Source organism: Xiphophorus hellerii, chromosome 14 (genome assembly GCF_003331165.1).
Source record: "Xiphophorus hellerii strain 12219 chromosome 14, Xiphophorus_hellerii-4.1, whole genome shotgun sequence".
NCBI lineage: Eukaryota > Metazoa > Chordata > Actinopteri > Cyprinodontiformes > Poeciliidae > Xiphophorus > Xiphophorus hellerii.
The window spans coordinates 3,759,194-3,773,889 of record NC_045685.1 but is presented as its reverse complement, the minus strand read 5'-3'; the positions used below and the strand labels follow the sequence as shown (position 1 = coordinate 3,773,889).

General features: G+C 40.3%; 1 protein-coding gene across 7 annotated transcripts in view; it reads right to left on the bottom strand.

Annotated features, from left to right (window-relative positions):
- Positions 1-14,696, bottom strand: part of nrxn2b (neurexin 2b) — an 813,260-nt gene that overhangs the window by 722,496 nt on the left and 76,068 nt on the right. For all 7 annotated transcript variants that reach the window (XM_032584259.1, XM_032584258.1, XM_032584254.1 and 4 more), the window contains exon 2: positions 3,261-4,537. In XM_032584259.1, the coding sequence (XP_032440150.1) occupies positions 3,261-3,972 (712 nt within the window). In that variant the 5' untranslated portion in view covers positions 3,973-4,537. The remainder of the gene's footprint in view (positions 1-3,260; positions 4,538-14,696) is intronic.

Below are 14,696 nucleotides of genomic sequence, written 5' to 3'. Positions count from 1 at the left end.
TAATATTTACATAAAGATTAGTATTCAGGCTCTTCAAAATATTAAACATCTGCCAAGCAGTTGTTGATTTATAGATGAAGTTGCATGTATAAATCTAACATTAAATAAAAAGCATGATAGAAACAGTGCTTTTGAGCAAATTAAGCATGTCTGCATGTTTACTAAATAGCTTGCTGATTTTTTTCCAGAGTGAAATATTTGTTTCAGATTTGTTTCGGGGTGTGTATTTCCAGCGGTCATTGGACGAGATGCAGGGTACAAGCCTGACAGCTGGCCAGTCCGTACCCCAGAGGCACAACAGTCCGGTTAACCCAACAGTCATGTTTTGGACTGTGAGAGGAAGTATCTGGAACACATGGAGAAAGATCCCCAGGGGCTGGGATTCAAAACCTGCACCTTCTTTCTGCAAGGCAACTGTTCACCCCTTTCCTTTTTTTTAAAGGTTTTGTTGGCTCTAGTTGTCTTTATTTGAAAGCAGCCCGACAGGAAAGAGGGTAACGAGAGAGGGGGAAGACATGCGGCAAATGTCGCCAGGCCAGGAATCGAACCTGCGACCACCGCCACGAGGACTAAGGCCTCCATATGTGGGTCGTGCTTTCCCCCTGCACCACCACAGCACCCCAACCGTTCATCCCTTTCCAGTTTTTTCACCATCATTATTCTCACCTCCCCCAAATTTTTGTTCCTGCCTTGCACACCTTCATATACTCTCAGCCACCTCATTTTCCTCCCCTCCTCGCTCCATTTCAAAGTGCTTCCTGCAGTCATTCTAGCCCTACATCGGTATTCTACTCTCAATTTAGCCAAGAGACAGGCAGCAGTGTATGCTTTTCTTCACCCAGACGGCAATCTTAGGTAAAGTACATGGACAAGAACGCGAGGAGAGAGGCTTCGAGACATTAAAGTAATTAAGAAAGTTGGACAGAAAAACGGAGGGAACAGAATAGACCTGTGTGGCTTTTTCACTTTAGCTCCTGAGTCTTGAGCTGCAAGAAGTAATAGTCAAGTGAATACAGAGTGAGACTTTGAGTCGCCGGATTACAAAGGAGACAATATGGCATCTCCGTCTCACCTAAGAAGGTTTGAAAAGGCTTTGATCTAAATGATGCCAGTTTTAGTTTTTCCACTTTAGGTTAATAAAAAGAAAGAAGAACTAAATAATTTTGTTTGGCTAGATATCTTTTTTCCAGCGCTGTCAAAACTGAAGTGTGGGCCGCGCAAAAACGCGTCACTTCAAACAACCAGCACATAACCGGCGGCGATGAAGCTATCTGCAGTTCTTAGCACTAATTACACGTCATTTCATCACATGGGAAAAGCTGCGAGATACCGAGCGTATTGATTATTCCGAAAGTAACAATGCAACATTTATAAGTCACGGCGATAATGAGGGATGAAGAGCTTTTCCCGCCGTACCCCCCACCCAGAGTACAAATGATCAAGATGGAGACAGCAATTCCTCATGGCTACATGGGGAATTAGAGAATTCACAAGTAGGATGGGGCGGGGGGACGCAGACACATGAAAGCAGTAGAGGAGGGCGATAAGTGCAGGAGGAGGAGAGGCAGGACTGTGAAGTGCTGACAGCAGGTAAAGGGTAAGAAGATAAGAGGAGGAAGGGAGTCACCTCAAGAGAAGCAGACAGGGAGAGAGGTGAAGGGAGGTGGAGAGCAAGATGGCCTTGAGAAAAGAAGGTAGGAGGCAAGATGGGAGGAATTTTATTCCAAGATAAAGAGAATCAAAAAAAGGAGAAAAAAAAAGGATGAATGTGAAAAATAGGGAGAAACCACAGATATGGAGATGTGATGTGTCATTCCAGGGGTTTAAAACAGAAGCAGGTTTGACATGAGCCGACATCCCCAGAGCAAAGGCAGGCAGGAGCAGTGGGTTGGTTCCGAATAAAAGCAGGAGAGGAGTGAGGAGAACAAAGAGAAAAACACAACAATGTTGAGTGTCGGCACTGTACGTGATCTAGTATGTTGCATCTTTCCATATTTCATGGCACATATAGTTTTGAAATAAATGTAATATTGATGTAATGCTTACAAAATCTGAAATTTGTATTGTCTGAATAGTCCAGAACAAGTCTAACCATAACTACTAGACAATTACAGTATCATTATGAAAAGAACATAAACACTGTGTCAGGGATACTTATTATGATAATAAGTAACTAATTGGAGATGATTTTAAACCTTGGCTGTGATTGGGAATTTCATACTTTGCAGGTTAAACCTTTTTTGGATTGCAACTCCAAATGATTTATGAAATTTTCAAATTTTCTATCAACTTCAAACATTTTTTTAACTTAAAAAAACAGCAGCTGGATGAATGACTGCCGAGCACCCCAACCACCAGGCGTAGCAAGTTTTCTGGGGGAGACCTTGTCAAACTGTCACCACACAGTCCGGAGCATGAAGTTGTCAAAAGAGGCCTAGTTCAACTCTTGAAGATAAGTCACGCACCGTAATACCCTCTCCACCAAACTTTACGTTCGACTCAATTCAAGTGCCATTCCCTTGGAAGTCCAAAAGAAAAGGCAAGAAATGTCCCTTAAAACACGTTTCTAGTTCTCCATGTTCTAATGACATCATGATTTACACCACTTCATCCAACACTTTGCATTACAATGTAAGGCTTTAATGCAGCTGCTCAGCTCATTCCACTAAGATCTCTGAGCCCTGTTACTTGAGCAAATTTGGTGGCCACTTGAACCATTGACTCTCTTGAAAATTGGTGACCTCTGCCCCTCAGAATCCACGGACTCAACTGTGATAAAGCACCCCGTACACCTGTGGCCAAAAAAGGGATCGGAACACCTTTACTATTTTTGAGAAGGTGACTCAATCAATTTGGGAATATGGTGCATGTAAACTTCTATAAGTTCCATTATTGGAATAAACATTTCAGCATTCCTCTGAAATCTCCAGGTGGTCACTGGCACCTGAAACAAGGCACATTGATGCAGGCTTTGTTGCTGGTTGTGTTTAAGCAATGAAATTACCAATATTTACTTTGGTCATCATTAGAGTTGTGGGGAGAGAAACTGTTGTACGCATCCAGTATGTCAAATTCTTCATGCTACTTGGTTCTTAACAGCATAACAGAACCTTGTTCTGAATATGTTCTTCAAACCAAGTCAGACAATACTTTCACCTGCAATTTTACCTCAGAAAAGCAAGACTGATGTCCAAATTGGTAGCACACAACAACACAAATCCAGTCAGCACAGATACATGCACAGTGAGGCGGGTCCTTACCTTCCTTGCAGTACTTCCCCCTGAAGCGGGTGTGGGTACAGTCACAGTGAACTTCTCCATACTGAATTGAGCAAAACCCTCCATTGAAGCACGGGTTTTGTTTGGTGCAGAGGTACTCCAGGTCGCTCTCAATGCCTTGGCTGTTTAACAGCGTGGGTGGCATCTCCCCCACCTTCAGATTGGTGATTAGCCCCATGAAGGGTGGCTCATACTTCACAGTGCTGGAGGTCAGAGCAGAGAGGCGCACATCAAGAGGGATCCCACCCACGAATAGGTCGCTGACCACCGCCATTTCCTTCCTCTTTGATTTGACCTCGGCCACTTTTGTCTCGCCGTCCACCATTAGCAAAGTCTCGCGAAAATTGCGGGTGAGCAAGACCATGTGCCAGCGGTCGTCGTTGACCCGCGTCTCCATGTGCAGAATGGCCGGCTCGGCACAGTGGATGGCGAAACGCAGCTGAAGGCGGCCGCCAGCGATAAGCAGCTCCAAGAAGTCACAGTTCCCACCGTCGTCCAGATAGAGCACCAAGGCCTTGCTAACGTTGGTCTTGAGACTGAAGCTGAGCTCACCCACGGATCCAGCTTCCCAGCGGCCGTAGCGTGCGTACTGGCCTGTTGCCCCACCAAATTCCAGCATGTCCACGGTAGCTAGCATGCTGAAAAGGGCCAAAGGCCACAGGGGCCAGCATAGGAATCTTAACACCCTTGTCATACTAAAATTTCCAATGTTTTCTTTGCCTTTTTTTGATGTTTTGTAGCCACAAAGCCAATCCCCAGTTTCAATTTATATAAGCTGTAAAAAAAAATTTAACGGAATATAAAACTTGCTCACAGGAGCCCTATTCCAAGTTCCCAAGCCAACAGGCAGTATCTCCCTTCGCTTCCCGTTACAATAACTCTCGTCCTTATCCTGACTCTTTCCTTCGTTTCTCCATCAGTTGGTGCTTCAAAGTCTTAAGAAGTAGCAGGAGGGTAAAAGACAGGAAATATAACTATTTTAATCCAGAGAGACGCTTTGAAGGGTCCTGCTGTAACTCGGACTAAAACGTCTCTAATGTCCAGATTTTGAGGAAATTTCCACAAATTTTCGAGCTGTGCCAAACACTTTGGGGGAGGGTGTTCTTGTCAAGAAAAATAAAAGGACATAAGGTGGCAGCTTTATAGAGTATCGGATGCAGAGTATAAGAGGTTCATAATTTTCCCATGATCTCCCACTTTTCCAAAGCCTTAAGATTTATGTAGGTATCGGTTCCATGATTGTAGCAGCAGCTTGCAGCCTAGAAAAAAGAAACAGAAAATAAATATAAGTTATGCCAACACTCTATCAATTGATTAAAAAAACTATCCAAAAGAAAATCTACTTCATGTTTTAAGGACGTACTGAAATATACTGAGATGTCATTACGGCGCTTTGTAATAAAGTTCAATGTAGGGAGCGATCATAAAACTCGTGCCTTTACACAGAAATAGTTCATATTTAAAAAGCACGCCCTTTCACTGTGGCACACACACGCACGCACGCCCACACACCATATACACACCACAGACATGCGTTTGCAAACACACACATCATTAAATCCAATGTAATTCAGAGTGGAGTGCTGCAGAGTCAATAGCTATGTGAATAGCAGATCTTGACCCTGGGGCTCAACCTGATCCCCAGCCATTAATTCTTGAGTGAGATTTAATTTCCATCACAGACGGTCTAAAATTAAAGCAAGACTCAACTCTGCTCATGCTTTTTTTTTTTTTTCCCCCCCGCCACCCTACACTGCTTTAATGTGACAATAACAATCATGCCTGGATGGAAGGAAAGGAAAGAGAAAAAGAGAAACAGACAGAGAAAGAAGCAGCGTAATTGTGATCTCAAAGCACAACAAGGAGGAAGATTAGGAAGGACACAGAGAGCAGCTGGAAATGCCTTGCTGGATGTTCTTGTTTGCTACCATAAAACAAAAACAATATTAACTGTATTCAAAAGGATACATAATAAAATAAAAACAACAATGAACAAGTTCTCAACTCTGTTTTCTTCAGACATATCTGGACAGTAAAAGGTAATAGTTAAATTATCACTCGTTATATTATATATGAGTGATAAGCGATTAGCTAAGAAAAACTTTTTCAAAAGCCCATTTAAAACCGACACTTTTCTGTCACGTGGTTTTAAACTACAGTAAAGGAGGACAATATGCACTGTTAGCTATTAGCTGTTCCATATTATTTCTGTGTAATGAACACACAGTTAAAATTGGAGCAAAAATCTTGTCTTATTGAGAACACAATTAATCAATGATGTTCACTGCTAAGTAAAAAGTTACTTGCACTAACCCTAATGCACTACTCAAACAATGTTTCCACTATTGCTAAAGCACTACACCAACACAGCATTTAGCCGAAGCTAAAGCATTAATTTGAGTTAAAATCATATCTGCCCTTGAAAGACTACATCCCTAAATCACCAATTTAACTTGACTATAAACTACCTGAAGATTTCCTAAATTATTTAGGGGAAGTCGTGTGCGCTAAACGTTAGCTCCACTATTAGCGCATTACATCTCCAGGTTTTTTTTCTGATAATGACATACAACTAGTATGGAGCATTTTTATATCCACAATCAATCTGAAACTTGTAAAATTGTAATATGTCAGACTGAATCAGATGCTTCTACATTGATTATAATCACATATTTGAGGTTGGTGAGTGCTAGGTGCTAGCATGTTTTTTATGTGCTCAGAGAATCACATGATGCGTTGGTGCTGCTTAGACCTTGCTAAAATGCTCTACATTATTATGAATACCTTCCACCAATCCCCAAATACCATTTCATAAAAAAACTAAATAAATATATAACCCAATCAGAAATGTACTCAATACAAGACCTTATGCTGCGTTATTACAGACCAACACGCATCTCAACATTGTTCCATACAGCGCTGCATAAAAGGCTGGTTTTCACTTCTATTATTAAGCCTAATAAAGCAAAATTATATACAATCAAACACCCTAGCAATATTAAATCTGCTTCATATCGACAGCACATTTTAAGTTTCTCACTGGAAAAAAAACCAAAAAAAAAGCCTGAAGTCAGTCTGTGCAGATGCGGCGCAGCGTCTCCCTGACAAAGATGAAAAATGTGATACCGTAAACACTTAAGTCTAGATTCCACAGGGAGTTTGTTTTGGTTTTGCTATGCTCCATTTTTTAAGCCCATTAAATCTCTCTTTGAGGTTTCCTCCCAGGAGGAGCGTTTTAATGGAGTGCACACATAAAGGCAGTCAAATAGCTGTTGATGTGCACTGCTCCAATCATCTTATTTGAGTAAACCGTCAGGTTGGAGTGTGGCAGTAAAGAGGTCAAGTTGGCTTTTGATGCTCATGAGAAAAAGTAAGGTTTACATCCTGCCTGGTTCAATAGAGCTGAGTTTAACATATTTAATGTTAAACTCTTCTGGCTGATTACAGCCTTACAAATTGCTGAGATCGGATTTCTTGTGTTCTAATCATTGCTGCTTTTGTCAATGTTGAGATTCAGTCAGTCCATATTTCAAGCGTTTATTTCCTAATAAACTGGGAATAATGATGTGTTCAGGAAAGTGGGAATATTGTATCTCAGGGACACCAATCAAAGATTCTAAGGTATCTGAAGCTATAGCATGAAGTGACCTTATGAGTAACCTTTTCTTTTTTCTTTTCTTTACTTGTATTTGAGGATGAACTATAAGCACTGCAAGACACTTTTGAGCAGGTTTGGAAGAAAATCATGGCGTTGAAACGTTATTGTTGCAACGTCGTAGCGGTTTCATAATGTTCATCATTTCATGAAATTTGAGCATCTTTTTCAAACTGTCAACAGCAGGCTGTCTTCAGTCAGAGACTTCTTCAGATTTGAGACGATACTGACTGCTACAGAAGACTATTCCTACCCACAACCATCAGAAACTACTCTAAAACTCGTTGAACAGTAATATGAGTTACAATAACTTCTAATTTGCCTTTGGGATTAATGAAGTATTTTTTAATTGAACTGAATTCATATTTATTATGATGTACTACAGGTTTCTAGTTATGTTTTCCCCTCATTGTTATAATATTTCCCTTCCTCTCTCTCTCTTTTTTTTTTTAGCAAATTATTTAAAAAAAGATAAATAATAGATCTAGTTCAGCTAGGGAACAATCAACAGTTAAAAGTCTGTCAAACTGGCTTAATATTATAATCTAAATTATTGGATGCAAAATTGGAATGCATGGCACGTGAAATGCAGAAGCCTGCCAAATACTGCCTCCAAACAGCCTATTGCACACATATGATGGTGGTGATGATTTGGATTTGATGCATTGTGCAGTTCTGGTTTTTGATGTTCTTCTTTGAGAGAGCAATTCCAAGCTGGCATCCTCTCTGTAAAATAAATAACAGTAAAAGCCACGGAGTGAAAAGCTGTAAAGAAACCCTAATAGCCTGACTTTATGTGATCCTGTTCTTGTCCAGGCATTTATCATCTATGAGAAAGTTCTTTGAAATCAGTTTTTGAATCAACATTTACATTTTTAGTGGGAATCAACTCTGGATTCACCTAGTAAACACAGCAGTCGGTAACTGAAGTTAACATTCTTAAAAGACAGGATGTTAACTACAGTACATTGGACCCCTGAATATTTGTGGATCATTATTCAACTATTTCAGGATTTTTTTTTGACAAACCCAACTATTCACGGATTTTCCGCAGAGCTAAAATATTCACAAATACAACAAAAGAAATTTAAAAATTCAGCTACTTTATCTTCGCAAGTTGATGAGTATATAGCAAAAATAAAAAATAAAATAAAAAAATCTAAAAATAATAATAATAATAATAATAAGTGGAGCCAAAACAGAAATTCTATCATATTACATCGATAGAATCTGACATGTGCTGTATTTGAACTTCTGTTTGAAATGTTCTAGATTTGCGGTGCATAGAAGCTGAATGTCGTTTCTCCATGTTTGGTTCTGGAGATGCAGAGCTGACCAGAACCAGACGACCTGAGTGGTCTGGAAAGGTTTTCCCAATATACAGTGATACTAGGAAAAATAATCAAATTTGTGTGATTAACAAGACTTTACAAAAACACAAAATGGAACATAATGACTGAACATAGAGTGAAATGAGTCCCATGCAAATTCCAAAACCACTAGGTAATTGTAAACTTTACGTTTCCTTATTGTGAAACGATGCAAAGTTGGCCGAGTTCAGCCGATGTTTCGTCCCTCAGTGACAACCATTGTCCCTTCACTGTGTTCCTTTGTGAAAACTAACTGCCCACATCTGGCTAATGGCTGCTGCATCCATGTAGTTTTACCACAGAGTATTCAGGATCTTCAAGAAAACCTGTCAATTGTCTCAACAGGAAAAAAACAACAACAACAATGCTCTCTCTCAAATTATACATATAAGGAACAAAAAAAAAACTGGTAGAAATTCACCGTGAGATTGAATCTTTCCCCACCGTCATCATAAACTATCACTAGACATTTTGTCCACACAAAGCTCTTCACCCCTCAGAATAACTCAGGAGTCATGTGAGCCACCGTTGACCCATTTCCTCTCTCATCGCCCCCCGTGGGGAAAAGCTGGCATAATCTTGACAGACTCTGTTCCAAAGTGTCTGTGGCTACGTTCAAACTGCAGCGCAAAGTGTCCCATTTCTTATTTTTATTTCCTCACTGGAGACAAAGACTGGATGCCACTGAGACAATAGAACACACTGAGAGGCAAGTTGCTCTTACACGGCAAACGAAAACAAAACTCACTTGCTATTAAGGACTGACAAAATTCCAACACAACAATTAAACAAATGTAGAAAAGATAAACTGATTTGTCTGATAAAAGGGGGAGTATAGATTTCTCTTGTCTCTATACTTTGATTCAGTTAGGAGGAATTTAATATTTCTTTTTTTTTCTGCAAATGCAACAAGCATTTTCCTCTGCACTCGCGGCGTGTCTTGGCATAAATGTGTTTTCATTTTTAATCCAGCTCTTGCCGAGCTCCGCCTCGGCCCCGGGTCTTTGGATTCCCCCCACAGACCGACGCACACCTGTTGCATGGAGCGGCGCCAGGCTTTCATCTTCTTCCTTCGGCAAACAGTCAGCCCACCGACGATCAGATTAGGCCCGCTTCGAATAATTCGCTATCCGTCAGTGCTAAAAGGAGCTCACCGTGTTGCGTCTCTCTCCGTTGTACTGAACGCGTCGTTTAGAACTGTAAATATGACGACCGCACACTTTCTTGGTATTATAAAACGACTGAGAAAACTCAAACATTTACATAGAAGAAAGATAATAGAGACGTAGCTCAAAAAAAAAAGAAGAACATGTGAAACTGGGGGAACCAAGGAATTTGTAGAACACAGAATTTGTAGAACACAGACCTGTGTTCACAGATTTGTGAACACAGGCAGGCACTCAAACAGCAAATCCCAGCAAAAGTCATTCACCTACATGTGTGAGAAGCTCACTGGTGTACCATCAGTCAGCGTGGAGTTGCTGCCGTTGCTACCACTGAGCTCTAATTACCCAGAGCAGCATGTGAAGCTGCTTTCAATATTTCTGGTCAAGATGGAAAACATGGGCAGTAAAATAGAAGAAGAACAAAAGATATTAGGAGACAGGGAACAGCAAAGTTAAACATAATAAGACGTGCTGGGTCTTAGCAATGAAAATATCAAATTACTATTGATTTATGTTCTCTTTCAGATGTCATATAAAAGTCCTAACAAGGTGGTAGAATTAGATAAATGCCAAGCTACAGTAAATGAGCATGAGGAGGAGGGAATCATCGATTCCTAGAACTTAATCGACAAAAACGAAAACTGTAAGGTATTAGTATCAGCCTATTTTTGACAGGTTTATAAAAAATACCTCAACTTTTCTGTTTTGGTTGTTCTGTTGACTGAATTTAGGAATATGTCAAACACTGTCCTCATCATTGGTAGAACAGTGGAGGAGGACTATAGCAACTTTATCATAAACACATCAGGCAGGAGACGCAGTAGTTATACTGCAAACAGGAAGAGTACAGAGATCTGGAACTGCTGCAGTTACAGCAAATAAAGCATGTTTAGAGCTGCAAATGTCACAAATATTGTGGTCTGTTGGTCTTTTAATACCACCAGGTTGTGTTAATAAATGTTGTCTTAATTTTCATTCAACTCCATTTTCCTGCCTGCTGTTGTGGATAAGAGTTCAGATGGATGATTGTATAAAACAGCATCGCTAAACTGAGGTGGTAAAATATAGCAGGGATACTGGGATAAGTACCACTATCCATGTGGTTCAATTGTCTATAATTTTCAAAAATACAGAACAAAACAGGGAGTATCACAGAAATATCTGAATGAGACATTTACTGTGTTTCAAGTTTCCTCTCTTACAAAGAACAGAGGTCTGTAGTTTTCATCAGTTACATATCAACTGTGAGAGAGAATCCAAAAAGTAAGTCTAGAAAATTACAATGTATGATTTTATATAAGTTAATGTGCGTTTTATTGAAAATGAAATAAGTGTTTGTTTCTATTGTCTATAGTTTCACTGAAGAAGTCTCAACTTCTCAGAACAAAGAAAAGAAAGGTTTTTAGAAACACAAATCAGCTTTTTCACAAACGTTGTGCACACAAAAAGAATTTGACTTCAGTTCCACTTTGCTCTCAAAGAAAACATCTTGCATACAATCATATGAAAAGAACAGTAGGGAAATAAAATTTGGCTTTCTTGAACAATCCTTTGTAAAGCACCACTTTTAGCAGCTTTTAGCATCAGCCTCTCATCAACTGAGGATTGCTACGTTTAAGCGCTGCGGCGCGCCTTGATTCTAACTACAGGTTTGACGAATAACAGAACAAAGGACGAGATTGAGTCGACAAAGAACCAGGCTAACTCCTAAAGGAGATCTGAGAGAAACAGAGCGCATAAAAGCCTTCAAAATGAGGTAATCAGTAGCTACTCAGCAGAGTCCCTCGCTCGTTTTAACCAAGTGAGCTACCACAGAGGTGTGCAAGCCTTCCTTCAACATCACGTTACTGCCTTTGATCAGCCGAGAGCCGCTGGAGACCGGTCGCAGCTGTACTTGCGCTATCTGTACTGTAGCTCTGATGAGGAGATGTTAATGGAGTCAGATCAAGGGCTTAAGCCTTTGCTGTTAGCTCTGGAACGGTGAGATTATCAGGGACTTTAGCAGGACTCTTTGTTAGCTTTTTGGACGTATTGTTGAGGAGGCTCAGCTTCTCATGGAGATATGCAACAGGGTCCAAGAGGTGGAGTGAAAGGTAGCAACATCATTAAGGCTTCTGTATATTGACAATTTATTGTTTGTAATTCCCAAACTTTTTTTTATTTCAGTCAGTCAACAAAACAGACACAATCAAGAATAACGTGAGAGAAGGCCTCTGTTTGTGAGGCCAACATGCCAAGAGAAGCGGCCTTGTTGTTCCTCGATGTCTCGATGACGCTTGTGCGTCATATTTATGTGCGTACCGGAAACGCGTGAATGAATATTTGTATGCAAGAGAAAAAAAATATGGCTGTAATTATACAACAAAAAGAATAATTAACCTTCTGGGCCTGGTCAAAAAATAATTTCATTTAAATAAAACAAATATTAATCTTACCCAAACTTATACCTATTAATAGTGAAATCCAAGAAACCACTGGGTTGTGCAGTGTGGGCTATGTACTGCATCACACAGTTCCAATCTGTAAACAGACCATTTGTTTTACGGTTCAAAAAGGAAATTGGGAGTTCTTTAAATAATTGAAGAGGGAAATTCTTTCAGTGGTGTTCCCAGCACGCATATATAGCATGTACACCATTTAAGAGTCAAATTGACACAAATCAATGAAAACTGTGGCTGGGTCCTCCTGATGTTGAACGTCTGCCTGGTAACCGGATCTAGGTTGCTCTGTATGTGTGAAATGCTAAAAGTTTGCCGCAGGGAGGGGGGGGAGAATAAATGTAAGTGGAAAACTGTGTTCGTCTGTGTGCGAGTCCGATCATCAGCATGTGAGCTGGAGCCTGGAGATGTTTTGGTGGGAAGCGCAAGGCTGACTGGCCAAGCCTCGAAATGCTCCTGTTTCAATTAACCAGCCCAGCAACCTGCAGCTATACCGCTCTTATCTGGGCGGAAGGGGAGGAAAGAGACAGGTATGTGTAGAGCGAGACGGCACACAGGCAAGACAGGCAGGGCTGGAAAGGGACAAAAAAATAAATAAATGTGCAAAGTGAAGAAGATTTCACCATTGGTGAAAACATAGAACTTTCATCTTTTGTCATAAAGACACACACATTCTCGATTTCTACTCTTGACCAATCACCAAACAAGTTTAAAAATGGAGGGCGTGCCGTGGTGGCATAGGGGTTAGCGCGACCCACATTTGGAGGCCTTGAGTCCTCGACGCGGCTGTCGCGGGTTCGACTCCCGGACCCGACTATATTTGCCGCATGTCTTCCCCCCTCTCCTTCCCCGTTTTCTGTCAGCCCACTGTCATTTAAGGAACACTAGAGCCCACAAAAGACCCCCTGGAGGGATAAAAAATAAAAAAAAAGGAAAGTAATTAAAGTATTTAATCTGTACTTTATGGCTGTGGAACTTCAGAGGAGCTTCAACAAGCTCATTAAGGCTACATTTCTGTGTTTATTTTCTTTTTTGTTTGCTTGATGACAGATTCAAATTTTAAATGTCATCTTTTCATCAACTGTTAGTAGAGAATAATTAAGTCATATAAAGTTGGTCAAACATCCATCTATTTGTAATTATCTATACAATCTGTTTCACTTTGCGATAAAGTTCCTGAAATAAATAAATCGATAATATTCAAATTTATCCAACAAGTCTGCGTGGTTGAACCTCTATTTCTTTATGTTTTATCTGTCATAATGACCATGCTGACGGAAAACCCAGTTATAAAAAGAAGCCGATGATCAACCTCTATAACCAAACGAGACGAAATGCATGTTGAAAACAAAAAGCAATAAACACTCATTACCTGGAAGAAACACATGGTCGCCATGGCGAACATTTTTCAAACCAGACGAACACAGTCTTTTGGAAATATACTGTGATTTATTATGTACCTTTGCACCGTCTGGCTGCTCGTTGTTATTATTCTGTAAAACCGAGCTACAAGAGTCACCACTCTGCCACATAGCATTCTCCTTCAGCCCAGAGTAAGCGACGGATTTCTGAATACGATATTGAATTTCATGTATTATTTGTGCGGGTGAGAGCTGGGGCCAGAATGAGAAATTAGAACAGTGAATGTAGAAAGAAAAAAAAAAAGAAAAAAGGAGAGGAAGGCCAGGGAATTAAATACCAATTCAGACGTAATGTTGAATGAAGGCCAACCAGTCACTCAAGCATACATTCAGAAAGAAATTAGTTTAGGATTTGCAACAAGCATGGTATTTTCACTTTTATAGTGAGCCTATTGTTATTAACAAACCAGTTTTGAGATCTTCTAAGTCTCTGTTTATATATGTCATGTATTTATTTAAGACTTTGGGCTACGGCTAAGGTTAGGGGTGCCAACCCCGGCCAAACCACCAAGTAAACCTGGTGGGGTTTTTTTGTTTTAGGAGAAAACAATCGGTTTTTAAACACCTACTATTGAATGAAAACAAAAGAAACATCATCTGTAAAGTCGGTTTTTATGATCATTAATAACAAAAGACATCTTTTGTTGTGTGAAAACAGAGACAACTCTGAACTGCATACTACTACTGTAACACAACTCTATTTGTGTCCTAATCAGGCAGAAGACGAGTTCTGAACATTGAAAAGTGTCCCAGTTAAAGCTACAGAGGATTGCGTCGTTGCAAACAAATCAAAGGAATCAAAAGAAACACAGACTCTTTAGAGATCTGGGGACCGACCAAAGCAATATGCCGGGGTCTGTATATTATGCTCGGTGTTATATCTTAGTTATTCCAGCTTGCAGTGGTAAGAAGCCAATATGATTACTAAGAGTCGGGGCCTACGGATATCCAGAGCAGGTGAGCAATGTGTTTAATTTCACAGACCTTGTAGACCCACTAAGCTCATTATGGGTCTCTCAGTTCCCTCACTGATCTTCCTATGGTGGCATATTGATTTGGGCAATATGGTTGAAAGCTGTGTATAACAAAAGACCTCTCACTAAGGTATTCTCATATGTAGGTAACTGTATGGAGTATTTCACTTTTGAGCCCCAACGCTGCAAGTAACTACGAATAACCGATGAATGGGGGAGCTGACACCGCGCTGAAACCATTGATTTGGGTCACCTGTAGAGCCGCTCTAAGTCGGGCAGGTAGTGAAGTAAATTGCACAGTTTTAGTGTCACACACACACACCCACACACACGGACGAAATACACAGTGGGCAAAAAAAGAAAAAAAACTTTTTTGGGAGTTAGCTAGTTGCAC